Genomic DNA, 21,108 nt, shown 5'->3' with positions numbered 1-21,108 from the left:
CTATGAGGTCAGGAGGCATCCATTTTATTGTCAGGTGGGATGAAAAATTAAAGTTTTCAAGAAAAAAAAATCCTGACATCTCTGAGATTGGCTAATTTACAATCATCGTCAATTATCTGATATGTACTCTCAAAGTGGTGTACAGATTACTATGGCAGTACTAGATGGTTATTATTATTATTATTACCATCATCAAATTCCTGACATATACCCTCAGGGGAGGGGGGGTATAAGATCTTATGACAGTATTACATGAAAAGTTACATCATTACCTAACTTCTTATCAACAATTTTCCTCCAGATTAGCCTACTATCTGTCAATATTCCAATATTGATTGAGTTTACATTAATCACTCATCTCCTATCAACAATTTTCCTTCAAAATTAGTCTAATACTTGTTAGCACCCCGCAATATTGTTGTATCTAACCTCTCAGTCTGTGATGCTTAAGGGTCAAAGCTGTATAACTGAGAGGAGGCCTCGACATAACCTTTAAAGGAATGCAGAGAACCGACCAGGACTTCGGAATTAATGTCCAATCCTCACCTACTCGCGGTGCACCCTGTTATATCTGCCTAGATACTGAATGAATGAGAATGGACTGGCAATTTGGGATTTAGCCGACCAAATTGTATTCTTTTTGGCTTAAACCACAAAGTAAAATGATGGTACAACATAACAGAATTTAATGCTATACCCTCAGCAGGTGTATAGGATTTAATGACAGTATTACATGAAAAGTTATATCATTACCTAACTTTCTATCAACAATTTTCCTCCAGATTAGCCTGCTATCTGTCAACATTCCAATATTGATTAAGTTTACGTTAATCACTCATCTATTATCAACAATTTTCCTTCAAAATTAGTCTAATACTTATTAAAACCCCAACATTGTTGTATCTAACTTCTCAGTCTGCGATGCTTAAAGATCAAAGCTGTATAACTGAGAGGAGACCTTGATATAACCTTTAAAGGAATGCGGAGAACTGACCAGGACTTCGGACTTAATATCCAATCCTTACCTTCCCATGGTGCACCCTGTTATATCTGTCTAGATAAGAACAAATGAGAATGGACTGGCAATTTTGGATTTAGCTGACCGAACTGTATTTTTATTGGCTTAAACTACAAGTAAAATGACGATGGTACAACATGACAGAATTTCATACTGGCTGGGACGTCCCCAGGTTAAACAAGGCCCTTGTTGTTTTCGCCAGGGAAACAGGGCAAAAAGTCAGCTACTGGAACAAATTCCTGATATTGGCCTTCTATATATTTACCCAAGTCTTTTGAAGACTTTTGTTTAGGTACTTTTACACATTGCTTAGCTCTCTGACATTTTTTCCCCTCTATTTTAGAGCATCTGCCAACTTATTTGTTAGTAGCTTTCAATAGTCTTTCTTCTTTTCCACGGCTGCTTCTTTATTTATTTTTTTTTTTTTTTTGTCACCATGGTGTTCTTATTTTTATCTCCTTGCTGAAAACCTCACTACGTGCTACCTTAACTGAATCAATCTTTACTTCAGAGTTTGCCAGCGAAATCCCAAGGTTTGGTTATTGTTTTCAAACTGTTTCATTTTTTCTTAATAAACAGTCTACAGTTCACCTGTAAAAGCTGCTCAACTTTACTTCTTTTTAAAAGTTCTTACATATTGTTCTTTTCAATGTGATATTCATTTTTATCCTACTTAAAACTAAGTGGTGATTATTTCCAATTTCAAATCCTACATATTCTGAACCTGCATGAAGATATCACTATCAATGATAACATAGTCAGTGAGGCTTTTCTTATTTCTTGTATCTTCTCTCTCCGTGTGAACCCGTGCCCATTTTTATGTGGGTGCATAGTGTCAGTAATGACTAGTCCGCATCCTGAGCAGAAATCTAGCAAGTGCTTGTCATTATTATTAGCCTTGTTCTTTTCTTCAAATTTTCCCAAAACATTTCTAGATGCCTGGTGGGATTCAACTACTCTGCTGTTTATATCTCCAACAAGGATCACTATTTCCATTTTCTTTGTCAGATGCCTGCTTTAATGACTTGAAAAATTCTTCCACTTGTTCCTTAGGAGAATCTTCCGTAGGAACATAGGCAAAAATAAGTTTCTCTGTCCATTTCCCCATTTTGAAGTTTGCCCATATAACTTTACTTGAAAACTGCCTTCCAATCAAGAAGTTTATCTTCAAACATGAAGAATTGCAGTGAATGTTATAGCTACTCATTCCTTTCCTTGATTGTTACTGCCCAAATATAGAATCCTATATTCATTATTTAGCAGAATTTACTTTAGGTTAAAAATGTGGTCAATAGAAAAGTGGGGAGCAGAAATGAGAAGGCTGGGAACAAATGAAGAGGCAATGAGTGGGGACAGTAATGGTGTGCACTGTGCTATGGGGAGTAAAAAAGAAAGTACTGTATGGTGACTCGGTGACACAAAATATGCAAGACAAGAGTGTGAATGTGTGTGTGTGTGTGTGTGTGTGTGTGTGTGTGTGTGTGTGTGTGTGTGTGTGTGTGTGTGTGTGTACAGGAGGGTGAAAGTGTGTTCAACCAACAAACCAACCAGGACAACAGAGACAAAGACTTACTACCTAGTGATAAGTCTTTGTCTCTGCTAGCCTAAACCGACAGGCTACATGTTCAAATCCTGCCATGGACATGTTTTTTTCAAATATCTTTAGGTGGGAGATGAATTTCATCACTCAGTGCAAGACACCACTTCACTTACTACAGTCCTGCAAGTGGCTTGAAAAAGTTCCATGTTTGGTCTCTTTTGCATTGTTTCTGGATTATGTAAAAAAACAAAAATAAATAAAATAAAAAATTTAGAAACCTTACCCCACCAATGGACACACCATAGGTTTGCAATATTTCATGGGTAGGAAGTGCATAAAAAAAAAAGTACAAATTATCTGAGTAGCACAAATGGCAAGAGAAATGTTAGAGATGGCGCAAGATAGTTTTATAGCAAAAAGGAATTAAAAGTTGGCCAAAAGAACACGGATTATGAATGAAATAATAGCCAGAGTGTGCAGAAAGGGAAAGGCTTGGATATTTGTATGATGGGAGAAAGATCTATAGGCAGTGAATATCATACGTATACACTAATGTATGTAAAAAGAATGAATGTGTAGAAACTGAAGTTGCTGGGGGGGGGGGGGTAGCCTCAGAGAGAAATGAGTCTATCATAAGCCAAACTGATCAACACCACTTTCTATAATTTTCGCAATTTTAATATCGAGCACATGATTAGTGCTTAACTTTCCAGAAGCCAAATGACTAACCTATATCTTAAATAATTCAATATATAATATTTGATTGTTCATAAATTTCAAGCTAAAGTTTAAAGAAGAATGTTTATAATTTCATGCACTTTTGCAATATCCTTTGTTGTTTACATACAAATGCCAAAAATATCAGAACTAAGGGAATGAGTTTATAACTTTAGCATTTAATCTCTCCAAATACAGGCTGCTGTGGTGATACAGGGCTGACTAAAGATGACACTACAACAGGAATAGAAACTGAGGGATATAGGAAAAATAAATATTAGAGAAAGAGAGTTAAGTAATATATATTTTAAAAAAAAAAACAGTTAACATATATAAAAGAATTATAATTTAATGTCAATTCCTATATATGTTGCTCACTTCAACATAATCATCATTCAGGGAAAGATAAAGGACTAGTTACAACATTCAAAATATGAACCACAAAAATGAGTAAACACAGCAGGAGCATACTTCCTCATGTCCTTGGTCACAGATATGCTCCTGCTATGTAACTCATTCTTGTAATTCATATTTTAAATGTCATAACCAGTCCTTTATCTCAAAAAAAAAACAAAAAAACTTAATTCTCATTTCTATTACTTTACATGAATCAACTGGGTTTTTTTTTTTATATGTATTACTATGTTAACCACACTCAATAACTGCATGTTCATTCTTAGATTAATAAGCACTTTTGTTAATCTTATGGTTAATTTTTACTCTGCATAATTACCAATGTTGAAGCAATTTGTTAACTTCATCATCATCAAATTCCTGCCATGTACCCTCAAGGGGTGTCCAGGATATGATAGTACTACATGAAAAAATTGACATCATTACTAACTTCCTATCTACAATTTTCCTCCAAATCATTGTTACTTGTCAAGACTCCAACATTATCAGATCTTATTTTCTATCGTCTAAGGCACTTTGTACAGCATCAATCCACCTATTTCTTGGTCTTCCTCTGGGTCGTTTTGCTGCCAACCTGGCAGAGAACACTTGTTTTGCTAATCTTTCTTCGCCCATTCTGTTTAAGTGACCACACCACCTGAGATTAGCTCTACTAACGCATTCCTGGATGCTGACAATGTCAAGTTCTTTCCTAATATCCTCGTTTTAATATGATACTCCATTGATGCCATCTGTTCACACCTATAATCTTTCTCAGGACTCTCATATCTGCGGTCTCTAGTCTTTGGTCAAGTGTTTTATTTCTGACCCAGCTCTCAGATCCATAAGTTAAAACTGGTTTGAACACTGTCTTGTATACAGCTCTTGTATACCGACTAATTTCTCTCTTATTTAACATGAATTTATTCAATTGAATTACTACCATACCAGCTTTATTGATTCTGTTGTCTATTTCCATATTTAATTTACCATGTTCACTAAAAAATCTTGCCTAAGTAGGTGAAATGTTTTACTTGTTCCACGGGTTCTCTTCACAGCGCAGTTGACATTTTCAACAATTCTACCTATTGTCTTTGTCTTTTTATTGCTGACCTTCATACCATATCTATTACAACAGTTAATCAATTTAGTCAGGGAATCTTGCAGACTTGTAGGGGATTTATTGATAAGTATAACATCGTCTGCATAAAGCAAAGAGTTGACATTAACATCTCCAAGTTTAATACCACTTACCTTCACAATGTGATCAATATAGATTATGAATAACAGAAGGGATAAAGTACATCCTTGTCTCACACCAGATTTAACATTAAACCAGCTTCCACTACATCCTTCAATTCCAATTTGCTGACTTACAACTCAAATACAGACTAAATATTGCTTGATATAATGCCCCATTGATACCATATAACTGTAGTGTATTGAATAGCTTCTCTGTTGGCACCTTGTCATATGCCTTTTCCAAATCGACAAAACTTAAATACAGATCTTTGTTATATTCCCATGCTTTCTCGACTATTTGTCGTAAAGTGAAGATCTGAACCTGACAGCCTCTATTTGGCCTGAATCCAGCTTGTTCTTCACCAAACTTTTCTTCCACAATTCTTCTCAACCGTTTCTCAAGTATACTTGCATAGATCTTGCCAGGAATACTCAGTAGGGAAATACCTCTGTAATTCTCACATTCAGTTTTATTTCCCTTTTTATATATGGGTACTATGAGAGCTCTACTCCAATCATCGGGAATTCGTCCCTCTGTCCAGGCTTTCTGAACTATGCAGTGCAGCCACTGTAAGACTCTTATACCACCATACTTCAGCATTTCTGGTCGAATATCATCTACTCCTGCTTCCTCTCCACATTTCAAGCCTTTGATGGCTTTTTCTACTTCAAGTATGGATATGTATTTCTGACTGCATGCCTGGTCAGTGTTTTTTACCACTGTGCTGTCATCACTGCTTGTTTCATTTAGCAGTTTTTCAAAGTAATTACTCCATGGATATCTTTTTCTCCTGTTTTCATGTCACCTTTATCATCTCTAACACTCCTTTTACAGCACTCTTTCCTCCATTCCTAAGCTTCTTCAACAACCTCCAGAATATTTTGCCCCTTCTTAATATTTATTTCCTATATTCTTGCCAAAGTCCTCCCATGACTTTTGTTTAGCTAGTTTTACACAGTGTTTTGCATTCTTGCATTTGTCTCTGTATTCTCTAAGAGCACAAGCTAACTTATTTGCAGGAACTTTTGATATGCTTTCTTCTTTTGCTTCACTGCCTCTTTAACTTCCTGTGTCCACCATGGAGTTCTAAGTTTTCTATCCTTGCAGACAACTTCACCACATGCCTCTCTAGCTGAATCAATCAGGGCTTTTTTCAAGGCTTGCCTCTGAATCTCCAAGGTTTGATTCCTGTTCTCAAACTCTTTCATTTTTTCTTCAATAATCTTTGTGTATTTTAGTCTACAGTTCACATCTGAGAGCTTTTCAACTTTTATTCGCTTTAAAACTTTCTTACATGTTATTCTTTTCAATATGAAATTCAATTTTATCCTGCTCAAGACTAAATAGTGATCACTTCCAATTTCAAATCCTCTGTATATGCTGGTGTCCTGCACCAGGGAGAAAACATCACTATCAACAATAACATAGTCAATGAGACTTTTCCTTGCCTCTTCTCTCCATGTGAATTTGTGCACATTTTTATGTTGAAACATGGTGTTAGTAATAACCAGTCCATGTCCTGAGCAGAAATCCAACAGATATTTGCCATTATTATTAGCTTTGCTGTTTTCTCCAAATTTTACCAAAATATTTTTGTATGTCTCACAATCATTTCCTATTCTGCTATTTAGATCACCAACAAGGACCAACTTTTCCTTTTTCATTGTGTCAGTTGCTTTTTCTAAAGCCTCAAAAAATTCCTCAACTTCTACCTTAGTAGAACCTTCTGTGGGACCACAGATACAAATAAGGTAGAAGTGGAGAAATTTTTTGAGGTTTCCCATTCTCATATTTGCCCACATTACTCTACTTGAGACTGACTGCCATTTAAGAAGATAAGCCTCGTATTTTGTGTTGTATACTATGGCTACTCCTTCTTTTCCTTGATTGTCATTGCCTGAATATAACATTTTGTATTTATTGCTCAGGAAGATTTCACCAGTTTTTGTCTTTTTTGTTTCAGTCACCCCTATTATGTCGATCTGGTACTTATCTAATTCCTCAGCTAGCTCCATTTCTTTGCCATTCAGTCTTTTTATGTTAATAGTACCAATCTTTAACTCGTGATGTTGAGTTGGGGTATGTTTTCAGATTTGTTCCAGTAGCTGACTTTTCGCTGTTCGCCCTGGTTCCCCGGCAAAAACAATGGGGGCCTTGTTTAACCTTGCAACGCCCCAGCCGGCCGAAATTTTGTCATGTTGTACCATCATTTTTTATTTTGGTTTAACCAATAAGAATACAATTTGGTCGGCTAAATCCCATATTGCCAGCCCATCCTCGTTCGTTCAGTATCCAAGTAGATACCAAACAGGGTGCACCACGAGAAAGTGAGGATTGGACATTAGGTCAGAAGCCCTGGTCAGTTCTCCGCATTCCTTTAAAGGCTATGTGGAGGTCTCCTCTCAGTTATACAGCTTTGACTCTTAAGCACCCCCATTTGTTAACTTTTAGGTGGGAAATGAATTTCAAAGCCAGATATGCTTATGTTGCTCCAATTATCGGAGGACTGAAATAGCTTGAAAAAATACTGTTTGGTTTCTAGCATAGGGTTTCTGTACTATGTAAAAAAATATAAAAGCATAAATTTTAAAAATGATAAAAAACAAATGGACTCTAGTTGTAACACACACACACACAAACACAAAGGTGCTAATATATTGTGTTTATCAGTTTAAAAAAAAAATATTTTATCAGTAATACACGAACATTGCCTTATTTATTCGTTACTGATCATGATAATCATCACGTTTTCAGTTCTAACACTTATAATCTATCTTGAATCAACTCTTTTATGAAAGAAGTCAAACAGTTTCTTCTGTGTCATTATATGTTAAGAGTAATCATTATAAAAACTCTCAGTAAAATAACACCATTAGGACTACACACACATTAACTACATTTGTGGATTTTCTGAATAATTCTAAACACTGAAGGATGGACGGACAAGACTAGTGATGTCATATGATGAAGAAACTGAGAAAAGAGTCAAAAAATATTTAGGTTCCTTTTTTAGAATCAGTATAAAGAAATAATATACAGTAAACCCTCGATTTAATGGACTAATAATGGCTAAGGGGTGTTTGTTAAATCAAAGTCCGTTAAATCACGAATTATTTTTAAATAAAAATATCTGTAACATTATACTGCAATTTTATCAATATTAGCACTGCAATAACAAAAAAAAATTGTTTTACACACACACGCACATTTAGATAAGTAAATGTAAAGTTAATGTTCGATGTTGAGGCACTTGGTAATCCTGCTTTGAAAAAAACTATCAAGTTTTTTTTGAACATTTGAATTCTGCTGTTTTTTTATAATTAACCCCCTAAAATTATGAAAATGTGTGTAATAAAACTGCCACAGAAAGTCATGCCACGCGACAAAAGAACCAATTACAGTGCGATAGGTGTGATCATGTCCTAATCATTCACCGAACATGTTTTATGAGCAGTGACTCATTTATGTCGGCTAAATTACTACAGTATTTTTCCAACATATGATAGCCTATTCGCAAAAATTTGTTAAAAATAACAGGAAATTAATAATAAAAAATAGCCTGTTAATTTAATTATATGCAAATCTTGGTTAAAAGCATTTTAAAATTAACAGGGTGTTAATTTTCACATTTAATGGACCGGAAATTTTGTCCGTTAAATCAAGGGTTTACTGTATTAGAAAATAAAGTAAAAAGCTATAATAATTCTTTCTCAACTTTCCAAGCTTTCTAAATTTCTGCATATTCCATCATTCAATAAGTTAATTACCATCTGCAGTGTCTAATTTCAGTTACTGTGTTGCAATTAGTTCGTTACTTTGCAAAATGATCTGTATCCTATCCTGTCCTCTTAATTGGACGTATTCCATAATAACAACAAAAAAAGACAATAATGAAAATCAGTACAGTTTCTGACCTGTCTTGCGCAATCATTATTATTAGTAGTAGTATTACGTGACATCTCTAAGGAGTCCAAAGACTATTCGAGGGAGGGCACCTACTCTACAACTCTCCGTCTCCACCACTCAATCCACCAATTACAACGAACTGCAACTATCATCATCATCTACACCAACACCATCTACCGCCGACTAGTATTTTCACAGACAATCACAAACATCCATGCCTATGGCAGATTCGAATCTACAGCCTTTGGCTGGAGAGCGGATACACTAACCAGTCGGTCAACTGTCAATGAGCAAACATAAAATTTTGTTTCAAACTTAGTAAGAGTGCATCAGAAACCCATGAAATGTTAGTAGCAGTTACAGAGATGGTGCTGTCAGGCATAAGATTGTTTTACAAATGGCTTGAACGATTATTCTATAGTGGTTTTGAATCGAATGATAATGAAGAAAAATCTGGACACCCTTCAACATCGTATGCACAAAAGTGGATTAAATGATTTAATCAAATTGAAGATTGACCATTCGAGAAATCGGTGATGATCTCATTTGGTTCAGATCAACACATTTTGACAAAATGTTTTGAACATGAAATGATTGGACATGAAATTTGTTCTTCACATTTTGATGCCTGAGCAAAAGGAGAAGTGTAGCTTTTGGCAATTTCAATGGAATTGCATGATTGATCATGTGACTTCAGATTCGAACTTTTTCCAAAACATCATAACTGGAGATAAATCTTGGATGTATGGTCATGATCCTGACACCAAGACTGAGAGTTTCCAATGGAAAACACCTAACTCACCTTGGCCAAAGCATACACACTAATCGAAATCCAATGCCAAAGTACTGTTAATTATATTTTTCGATCTGGAAGGGGATTATGCAGGTGGAGATCATACCTAGAATCAACTCTGAATATTGTAAAGGAGTACTGGAATGTTTGTGAAATGATATGTGTCAAAAAAAGAAATGGGCAAATGATTTCATGTTGCATGGACAATGCTCCATGCCACACATCTCTTCTTATTCTTCATTAAAGTCGTTTCCTCATAGAACAGCTTTATAAAGAAATGTGTGAAATTTTACTTCAATATCCTAACTTAAACAGATCCGATGGTCTACGTCTATCCCCTTTGTGAGAAATAGTACTTTTTAAATCAGCTAATCATTCTTAATTTTATTTTATTTAAAAATATTCATAATTTAAAAGTATGAATATTTTTACAAATTGTTTGTTAATATATTACAGTATTAGTTTTGGTTTCATAACATGTATTGTCGGCACTTGCAATGTGCCCGTTATTAATGTTATTTTGTCAAAATGAAGTGTAAAGCATTTAAAAAATTTATGTACTTACTGGATTTGGATAGTTATGTTACTTTCAGAAATTTTATTGCAGTTTAAAATTATTAAGTGTTGTGTTTTATAAAGGCATTCTCATTACACTAACAGAGACAACATGTCAGCCATTATACCTAACTTCTTGCTTGCCATTTTTATGGAGTGCGCCGGGGAGTTTGATATGTGATTGACAGCTGACAGATAGAGCATTCTTTATCGAGGTAACAAAAAAAACAGGAGAGGGCTAATGGAAGTTTAAGAACACAGACCGGAGGAATTTTGTTCTTATGAAGTTTATTTAGTTTTATGTGACAGTCAGAAGAATATTAATAGTGGATTCTGAAAAGGAATAGAAAAACTGCAAGTGTTTAAACTGGAGGAGTTGAGAGTGTCAACAAGTAATTAGTAAATAAAAGAAGATATTGCAGTCAATGTTTTAAAGGAATGTTCGAGGAAACACTGATTGGAAAGTTTCATCTGTCTTAAGGACGGCGGATATATTTATTATTTCTACTGGAAAGGGTACAGGAATTAGCTCAACTAAGATATGTTGATTTTTAAGTAGTTTTCTTCAGTACAAAACCGAACAGATTTGTGCATTAAACTGAACTGCAAGACGTAAGAGTATTTATACTTCAGTGAGGAATAATATTGTATACTACATAAGATTAATAAGAAAGGATCGCATGGAAAAGAAGAAGAAACATTTTTGCTGTTGTGAAAACAAGGTGTTTAGTCTGGTAGATGTGATTAAATATATGTTAAACAATTCAGTAATAGAATGAGTCAGAGAATGGGTGATTTTAATAATTTTGGATAAGAAAATCTCTAAAGCGTAGATTTATTTTAGAAGGCCTTGGATCCAGTTTATTTTGTATTTATGTCATTTTATTTTAATGTATATATTATTTTAGTTTTATTAAATGAGTATATTTTTTGTATTTTGGTTTTGAGTCAGTGATTATCCGGATTCTAAAAGAAACAGTTAAAAGTCATTGCTCCAATCGGAATTGAACCCTTGTTTGCATAATAATAAACACTCGGAATAAAAAAATATCTTAATAGAGATAATCTCATAACAAATGACAATTAATAATCCCTTCTCTAAACTGTCTACGTCTATACCCTTTGTGAGAAATAGTACTTTTTAAATCAGCTAATTTTTCTTAACTTTATTTTATTTGAATATATATATACTTTTTAAATCAGCTAATCTTTCTTAACTTTATTTTATTTGAATATATATATATATATAATTTTTTTAATAAGTTCTTTTTTTATTGACTTTTTATAGCTATCTTACAATTAGCTACTTAGGTAGTGTTGTTTTAGAACTGTCTATTAATGTTTAATTGCCATTCTGTGATCTTGTACTGACAATGCCTATGATACTTAGGCAAAAATTCTACACTAATAAAGTTATTTACGTGAGTTTTCCTCTGGTTTATGATTATTATTATTATTATAAAAAACTTCCACGGAGTCAAAAGACTCATTGTGGGAGGTCCCACTATTACACACATAGTTTATCATACTGTGCCTTAAATACGTTCACTGCCTCTGTGCTCACCACATTCTCGGACAATGCATTCCAATCACTCACCACTCTCCATGCAAAAGCCTACTCCTCACTCCCTTGCTCACACTCTTCTTATACAGCTTCCAAGGATGACTTCTTGTTCTCTCTCTATCTTCACCCATTCTAAGCAAAACCTCACAACATTAATTTGATAATAACCTCATAACAGCTTATATGTCTTGATCATATTCCCTCTCCTCCTTCTATCCACTAATTTCTGCAAATTGCATTTTGTCTTCATACTCAACGTTCCAGAGACCAAAAACCACCTTAGTCAATCAACTCTAAACCTTTTCCAATACATCTTCATCCTTTCGAAAACTAGGTGACCAAATCTGTGCATAATAATCCATATGTGGCCTGATTAAAGCCTTATAAAGGGAACCATAACATGATAATCCATATTATCATATATTCATGATATATTAACAAGCATTATGATTGTAAAATGTGACTAACACAACAGGGTGACAAGTATGAAAAGAGTAAAAAAAAAAAAAAAAATTATTTAATTAATGAATTAATAATGAAATTTAATATGCTAGTATATCATGAATGAAAGCCAAACTGAAAATGAATGGTTCATCTCTTAAGTAATTAACTGAGTTTGTGTTAATAAGATTTCCCTATCATCACGCATAATATTACATATGAGTATTTCAAACATACCTACAGGATTTCCATCATGCCTCATCTTTTTCTCATTAATCAACCTGGTCATTTTGGTAGCTAACCTAAAACAGAACATGCATAAAATATAATTACAAAATCAACACAATTTAATTTTGAAATTATTTTATTTTTTTTTTTTTTATAGATGCAGGTATAGAAAATATACCTGCATTTATAATATACCAATCTAATGTGAAGCTTGGTTATGTACTTTATATAAAATACAAATGGAGAGAGAGGGAATCACTCATCCTATTTTAGCAAAAAAAAAGTTTGAAAAGAACAAACCCTAATTAAAAAAAAGAGAGTGGCAAACTGAAGAAAACACCAATTACGTCACCCAGGAAATCATGTGGTAAAGTTATCTATAAGAATAGAAATATAAAAAATTCCCTACTTAACCAGAATGGAAGCCAAAAGTTTAACAAAACAAAACAACATCCACTATAAATAGATGATGGCTAGTCAACTGCATATGTCTTAAAATGATTTCTGATACAAATACCAATGAACAGTATGTATTGAATTATCTGAAGAAAAGCACACAACAGAAACTGAAGTGTGCATGTTTTATGGAATGGTTAGAAAAAGGTCATTAATTAACCTAACTGCTCTCTCTCGTGTGTGTGTGCGCGCATGCGCATGCATGCATGCGTGCGTGCGTGCGTGGAGTTAAGCTGTTAAAAGCACCCAAGACTGAGAATAGTATCCTATGGTTTGATGGGTTTGTGATGAATTTACTTAAGTTTCTTTGATGAAGAGAAAATATGTGATTCATTTATGTATCATGATATAATGTTACCCCATCTAAGGAAGATATTAATCCCATCCTAAAAATACTGTCTTGACTGCCATGCTTTTCTGTTGTTCCATCTTTTGTTGTACATTCCTTTTGTAATCCAAGAGATATGTTATAGATGGACTGATAAGAAATAGTAATAAGTGTCTATAAGAGAGTCCTCTGATTTGTTATTAATTGGAATATAATTTGTGAGATAACTTGGCATAGCTAGCTAACCTCTTTGTGAGTAAATTAGTTTCAATAGTTTGATTTAATAAGAGAAGTAATTAATTAAATTGTAAAGTTATTTAGTATTGAAAAGGGAAAGTTTCTTTATACTAAAAGGCTAACGGATAGGTAGAGAAAGTAACCTACCTATCGTTTAATTAATGTACTCTGTTATTAAGTAAATAAATGTTTTAATTATATGTCAATAGAGTGCTGCCTTATCTTTTATTTTACAATGCTGTTCCTAAATAAACTTGGATCTGTGAGCGGGAAACAACTAAGGCATTAAAAGTGAAGTTTAAGTACTTAAGAACCACGACAGTTTATGTAAACTTTATTGAAGGAATATATGCTAGAGGGGAGAGAGATTTACCAGACGTATTACTAAGTCTTATGCCAATATAGAAATATTGGTGGTGCAGTCTTAACAAATAAATTTTCCAGTGTTCATAGGCATACGACTAGTAAACATGAAAGGTGGATAAACATAGTACGCGACAGAATAAGTAAGAAATGTTACGAAAGTAAAAGCGTGCTGCTAATTAGAATAAAGAGTTAATACCTCCATCTACAACTAAGGCATTAGACTCATTTCGTTACACTGTTATTCCAAGCCAGTAACTTATTATATACTGAAATGACTAAACGCTGATCAAAATTAAAATATCATCATCTTTCTCTAGTGTCAGTGTGGTTAGCCTAGTGGCTATGTGCTTCGCAACCATATGCCTGGGGAAGGAATATCCTAGGTTCAATTCCCGTCGACAAACGTGAGGAGCTTAAGAATTTTTCTCAGCCATAGCCAAGTTAGCCAGTCTTTGGTGTGGACAGCAGGGTTTTTTCCCCAATTTATCTGGGATTTTTCATCCTGCAAGCAGCCAAACTAGCCCAGCAAACACACAGCCTAGTCATAGGATATAGTACTTAATCCCTCATTAGGAGGGCTCAACTAGTCCTAAGGGATGGTCAAGGAATGGGGAGGGAATCTCCACACGAATTAAAAAAAAATCTTTCTCTAGTGTATATTCTTAAGGGATATGTACCAGAAAGTCCAACAATATTTCATGACTGGTTTCCCTTCTTCCAAATAGGACTATTATATTAATTCAAATTAAGAGGATATTTAATCCCATATTATTTCAAAGCCGAATAAGAAACTCTAAGATAGAAATCATCAAAGAGTTTCATGCCGAATACAGCAAACTATAAAAGTTCGGCAAGTCCAAGCGTAAGCAAACACCTGGTAGTACAATACTGGGAAACTCACAGTAAAGGTGGATAAAGCTACAATCACTGTTCTTAGTATTAGCCCTAATGTAAAACACATCCCCTAGGAGATGTATGTTGTTTTATATTAAGGGAGACAGGTCACTATCCAGACCGGTTTCAACCTTTATTGAGGTCTCATCAGTGAGTAGGTAGACCAAATAATACCACGATTGTAGTGATAATAGCTTTAAAATTTTAATACTAGTGTATTAAAGCCGAATAAGTATATCATTTCTTATTCGGCTTTGAAATAATGTGGGATTAAATATCCCCTTAATTTAAATAATTTTTACATCGCCGAAGTGAAGCCGTTTGGCTATTTATCTCATTGGTCTATTAATCATACCTACCTCATCCTACCAATAATACAATATTGTTCTCCCTCTAGGTCTTTTTCCTGTCATTTTTGAAAACACTTATTTTGTCAACCTCTTTCTGATATCTTCATTTTTTTCAAAATGTTTCAACATTAATGCTACCTGTTCAGTTCTCTGTTTTTCTCAGAGCTCTCATATCTATGGTCTGCAGTATTTGATCAACTGTTATTTCCAACCCAACCTGCAGACCCATATTGTTAAGACTGGTTTAATGCAGAATTTTCATACTAGCATAATGCATGCTTGGCTTTGTGACTAATTTCTCTTCTTTTTTAAGTTTTTTAAAAACAAACCTTGTTAAACCAAACGAGCTATATAAGCTCATCCAGAGTAGACTTTTACAACCATTCATGCTCATGGTGGGATTAAAACTCACAACTTGTTCATTGGAAAGCCGGTATGCTATCCACACAGCCAATTAATTCCAAATAAATTTATTCAAATGGATAGCACTGATGCATTCATTAGAACTGACATCCCATGTGAGAGAATGCAGACCTGCCTCCCCATTTGATCTGCTTTGACTCAGAATTTCTATACTAACATATTGTATTCATTTGCTGTTCCTTAGTTTCCGATAACTACTCTGACCTCTTCTAGTACCTGAGTCTAAAGCATTACATTCTGCAGTCAAATTATGAAAGAGCGAGATCATCATCCTTAGGTACTTCGGTGTTCACAACTAAAATTTCTCAGCAGGTATGGATGCTTAGGTATCTGCCACCAGAAATGACCTAACAGAAGTAGTCCATTCTCCCAGAAAACAACCAGGAGGCACTCACCTCTTCCTGACAAGGATTCCCTTCCAAATGCACCAGAAATGTGAGTTCTCCTCTTGGTAAATAAGACCACAACCTGATCCAAGTACACTTCATTAGACACACGTATTCACAAGAATATAATAATTTTGCTACTGCAAATATTTCGACCAGAAACTAACTGGTCATCATCAACATAATCAAAAGGTGAAGATACAACAAAGAATGTTAATCCTATTTACAGAGATGAACCCAATGGGTGGTTACAATAAAATAAGATTACAATTAAGACCAAAATTTAAAATTAAATTATTTGAAATAAAATAAAATTTAATTACATAGTGAAATCACACAGCTTTATATTAAATTAAATTTTTAAAAAATTAATTAGAATGGGGGGGGATGCACTATTGCTTGCCATTTATGAAGATGAGACTCTCCCAAATCTTGATAATAAAGAAGTCATTACAATTTAAATTTGGGCAATGTAGAAGTGCTTCAGCACTCTCTTTAAATAACCGCTCAAACCTAAACCTGCACTAATGTAAAAGGCTTGTAATGGACCAACAGGATATCATGGCCAATGTCTACTCCATGCTGAGCAAGGCCAGATTTTTCAGGTTTATTGTTGTTAATATAAGATTGGTGTTCTTGTATTCATTTTGCAACAGAACGTCCTGTTTGTCCAAAGTGGCACTCACACTGAACTTGGTAAACACTAGAGAGAGAGAGGTGGGGGGGGGGACTTTATCTTTTATGGATGGTAACCAAGAGGGGATTTTGTTGATAGTGAAAAATGTAGGAACTAAAATAAATTTAGTTTAATCCTTTATCCAAGTGTGTGCAAACAAAGTTTGCGCCTGAAAGCATCTTCAGGACTGGGGTAAAGTGGTACAATACCGGGCAACTCCTTGCAAAGGTGGAGCAAGCTACCAACACTCCTATCTCAGTATCTCCCATAATGCAAAACACATCTCCTTGCGGATATGTATAATGTTATGCATTAAGGGAAGGGCCACTACTCAGACTAGTTTCGACCTTTATTGAGGTCTCTTCAGTGGGAGCCAGGCCCAAGTGGAGATACTAGGCAGAAGCATTAGCAAGGTCATCTCCTCCTATAGGAGGATATGAGCTTGCTCCACCTTTGCAAGGAGTTGCCCGGTGTTGTACCACTTTACCCCAGTCCTAAAGATACTTTCAGGTGCAAACTTTGTTTGCACACACTTGGATAAAGGATTAAACTAAATTTATTATAGTCTGACCAAGTGAAAAATAAACTTTCAACATCTTTCTCTAAATCCAGAGTAATTTAATAAAAAGGTGGCACACCGTTTGGCAGCTCCTATAGGAGGAGATGACCTTGCTAATGCTTCTGCCTAGTATCTCCACTTGGGCCTGGCTCCCACTGAAGAGACCTCAATAAAGGTCAAAACTAGTCTGGGTAGTGGCCCTTCCCTTAATGCATAACATTATACATATCAGCAAGGAGATGTGTTTTGCATTATGGGAGATACTGAGATAGGAGTGTTGGTAGCTTGCTCCACCTTTGCAAGGAGTTGCCCGGTGTTGTACCACTTTACCCAGTCCTGAAGATGAAGATACTTTCAGGCGCAAACTTTGTTTGCACACACTTGGATAAAGGATTAAACTAAATTTATTATAGTCTGATCAAGTGAAAAATAAACTTTCACCATGTAGGAACTAAATTGTAGAATCTTAGCAATCGTCTCGAAGGTGCCTGGGATATATGGGATAGAGACTCGCCATACAGGTTCAAGGTTTTTGGCGATGTGTTTGTAAGAGTTCAAGATGCATTTAAACTTCCTTGAGGTGAAAGCATTCTGCAGTAAGATGAATTGGATAGTGCTCAATTCTTGTTAGAGAGCTTGGGAATTAAAGCAGATAACAAGTGTTCTGTTGAGGAAAGATTTGAAGATGCCTATTTTTTTGAGATGGATGATGAGTTGACTCTTGCTGTATGTAGCAGCCTGTGAAGGTAGGCATATGGTGAATAGAAATAGCAAGTGTTCCAGAGTGGGTACATGAAAGGAGGACATCCAGAACGGCTAATTTTGCATCCTTTTCATTTTCCATAGGAAGTTGATGCATGGGTGTAGGCTGTTAATTTTGGTTAAAAAGGTAAGTAGAGATTCTTCTGAGTCTGGTCAAATGGGAAACACATCTACATATTGAACCCAAAAGGAAGGCTGAGATTGTATTGAAGAGAATAAGGATTCTTCAGGATGCTCTAAATAGATATTAGCAAGTGCGGGTGACAAGTGACTTCCCATGGCAGTTCCTTCAACCTCTCTGTAGAACTGTACCTGCAGATGAAATAGCCTGAGTGCTACTAACAACAACAGTATTCTTTGTCTCTAAATCATGTCTGTTCTCATGGCTGATTTGCCTGTAAGTGGAATGAAATACTTTTATTTTTGAGGGGGGGGTTTGCTACATCCATATGAGATCAGCTTACTTCAGTTGAAAAAGCCCACATAAGCATTCCTCTCATTATGATGAGAATCAAATACATCTTTTCCAATCGAAAGGCACTGTGTTCCATTGTTCTTCCAATTGTGCACATTTATTTGAGATCTCTCAATGAACCACTTTTCAAGATTAATCTTCAGTACATTAATCTTTACAGGACAATTTGTCTCCATTGCAGAAATATCAGAGGAGTGTCCTAGCACTGCAGCCTAAGTACTTTTAAAGACAAAAGGGTTTATTTGTGTTTTCCTCCAGCAGATAATTATATTATTATTATTATAGTATTATTACATCACACCTCCAGGGAGTCCAAAGACTCATCGAGGGAGGACATCTTCTCTACAACTCTTCGTCTCACTACTCCACCAACCTTCATTCATCTACCACCAATGCCATCTATTACCGACTACCACCACTAGTACTTTGACAGACAATCACAAACATGCATGCCCAAGGTGGGATTCGAACCCACAGCCTTTTGGCTGGAGAGCAGATACGCTAACCACTCGGCCAACCAAGCTGGCAAAAATAAAAGACAATACCAGATGTGATCTGTGAAACAGCCACCTGTTATAAATAAACATAAGATATGTGAAAACCATAGAAAGACAAACTGTACTTAAACCATTTCACAAGATTTTTGTTGTTGTTGTTTTGCTTTTATTTATATGTTTGTATGTGTTCAATCATTTATGTAATTTTATGGTACAATATGACCAGATGTCATCAAAATTATTTATAAAATATGTAAAATTCAAAATTAAACACTGTGCACTTGTAAAAAAAAATTCAATTAATTTCTTTTTGTTGATGTTGAATGTTGTTACTTATTTTTTCCCTCTAACTCATTAAACAAGTTGCAAAATAAGTAGTCATATTAATTTTTATGGCTATTTTGCCTATTTTTGTTTAGGAGTACCCCTTTTATGATGTCACTGGCTATTTACTAAATTTTTAGGGCATTACTGATGTTTTAAAGATACAGATATACGAAGAATATAAGGAAGGAATAGTTTTGGACATACCTTTGTAGGATGTTCCTGGTAGTCATCTTATTGAGTGGTATCCAGCATATGGCAATATTACTTCAGTAATATTGCCATATGCTGGATATGACTGAAAGGTGGGGGGGGGGGATATAGGGAGAGATGTGGGAGAATTGTGGGTAAGACACAGGGTATGTGAAATTTAAAATCCAAGTTTTAAGGGTGGGCAGTGAATTCTTTAGGAAGAAGGTGAAATATAGAAATTTTGGGAGAAAAGGAAGAGGGGGGACATAAGAAAACCATAACAGCAATGGGGCAAAGCATTTGTTTTTAAATTAAAAACTCATTGTGTATGTGTGCACACACAACACACACACACACAGTGTATTCACACCAATACTAAATGACTGTATTTTAATATTTAATTCTATCAGCAGCTAGCTAGTGATAAAAGTACATATATATTTACTTTTTGATTTTATCCTCTTGATTCTGAGATGTTTTTTTAAGAGAAATGTTGTCTTCTTGGAGCCTTAAGTATTTGTCTTCAAGCTCATCTCGAGGAAGTTGAGAGATATACCTCCTGTCAGATGCATGATAAACTATTACAGGAAAAAAAAATGCATTCTTGTTACATATATAACAAGGATATACCATAATTTTATCAAATACTATTTTCAACATATACATTCCACTGAGGTTAGTTATAATGAAATCCAAAGAACCAATAAGTCTAAATACCTGAACCTGATTAAAATTCCCATTCTGGTTTTAATCTAAATGGACAAGCTTAGGTGTTGAATGTTATTCATAACTTATTTTTTAATAAGTTATGAATTACATTCGGTATTACAACACCAAACAAACTAAATTATTAAAAAATGGTGTTTATTAACTAACTATATTTTGCTAGATTTCAAACCAGCATCTTCAGAGGACACTGTATGTTACAGTTAACTCACAAAAATGAGTAGGTGAAACAATTCAAATTGTAACAGACAAAAGATCTTAAATCCTAATTTGGTGCCCTCCAATATTCTAAAAAAGAAGTACTACAGCTACATAGGAGTTGATCTTACAATAAACAGTCTCCCAAATTTTTGGCAATTTTTTATCTTATTTATTTATTTTTTTATATTGATCCCATACACAAGAGGTCAAGTGACCTATAGGCACATCAGTGTATGGGATGGGATGCAGATGAGTACTGAGATAGAAGCTCTTTTTTTTTTCTTTTTTTTTTTTGAAGAGTTGAAGGTTGTAGTTGTTTGGGAATACTTCTTGAGGGAGGCTGTTCCAGAGAACAGAGGTGGATGGAATAAAAAAAGAATGGATAGAAGCAGGTTCAATGTGTTTGCAGTTGCATAGTAAAGAGGTGCCAGGCAGCTGGTACTAAAAGGTGCAACAGAAAGTGACCATGGAAGTACCTGTAGAACAGACACACACTGCTGAAAGACTGTATCTATGAGATAGAGGATGAAGTAAATCTGTAAGACAGGGATCATCTATGAGTATAATTGCATGACCCTGGATGGCATCAAGGATTTTATGGGAAGTTTAAGGTACACCATGACAAACATGCGAACACTATTTTAAACATGGACAGATTTGGGACTGGTATATAATCAAGAGTTGGTTGGTTGTAAAATACGTTCTTGAACAAAAGAGAATGCCAAGTTTCTTGGACATTGGAGAGGCTATTGATGTGTGCTTATGCCAGGAAAGACTGGAGGTAAACGTTCGTCCAAAAAAAAAAAAGAGATCTGATCTTGTCTGGTGATTTGCATATTACTGAGGGTAAGGGTAGGT

At 34.9% G+C, this 21,108-nt stretch overlaps 1 protein-coding gene across 5 annotated transcripts in view; it reads right to left on the bottom strand.

Annotated features, from left to right (window-relative positions):
- The window catches only part of LOC150110185 (protein fantom-like), a 588,918-nt gene that overhangs the window by 542,183 nt on the left and 25,627 nt on the right, over nucleotides 1-21,108 (bottom strand). For all 5 annotated transcript variants that reach the window (XR_016548253.1, XR_016548255.1, XR_016548256.1 and 2 more), the window contains exons 3-4: nucleotides 19,769-19,901; nucleotides 12,408-12,472 (exon numbers count right to left, since the gene is read on the bottom strand). Coding sequence is in view for 2 of the 5 variants with exons in the window: in XM_090391966.1 (XP_090248092.1) it covers nucleotides 12,408-12,472; nucleotides 19,769-19,901 (198 nt within the window). In the remaining 3 variants the exon portion in view is untranslated. The remainder of the gene's footprint in view (nucleotides 1-12,407; nucleotides 12,473-19,768; nucleotides 19,902-21,108) is intronic.

Source organism: Typopeltis vanoorti, chromosome 1 (genome assembly GCF_054136105.1).
Source record: "Typopeltis vanoorti isolate ZY-2024b chromosome 1, IOZ_Tvanoo_1.0, whole genome shotgun sequence".
In the NCBI taxonomy this organism is placed as follows: Eukaryota; Metazoa; Arthropoda; class Arachnida; order Uropygi; family Thelyphonidae; genus Typopeltis; species Typopeltis vanoorti.
Note: the sequence above shows the minus strand (reverse complement) of the source record. Positions and strands in the feature narration are given on the sequence as shown.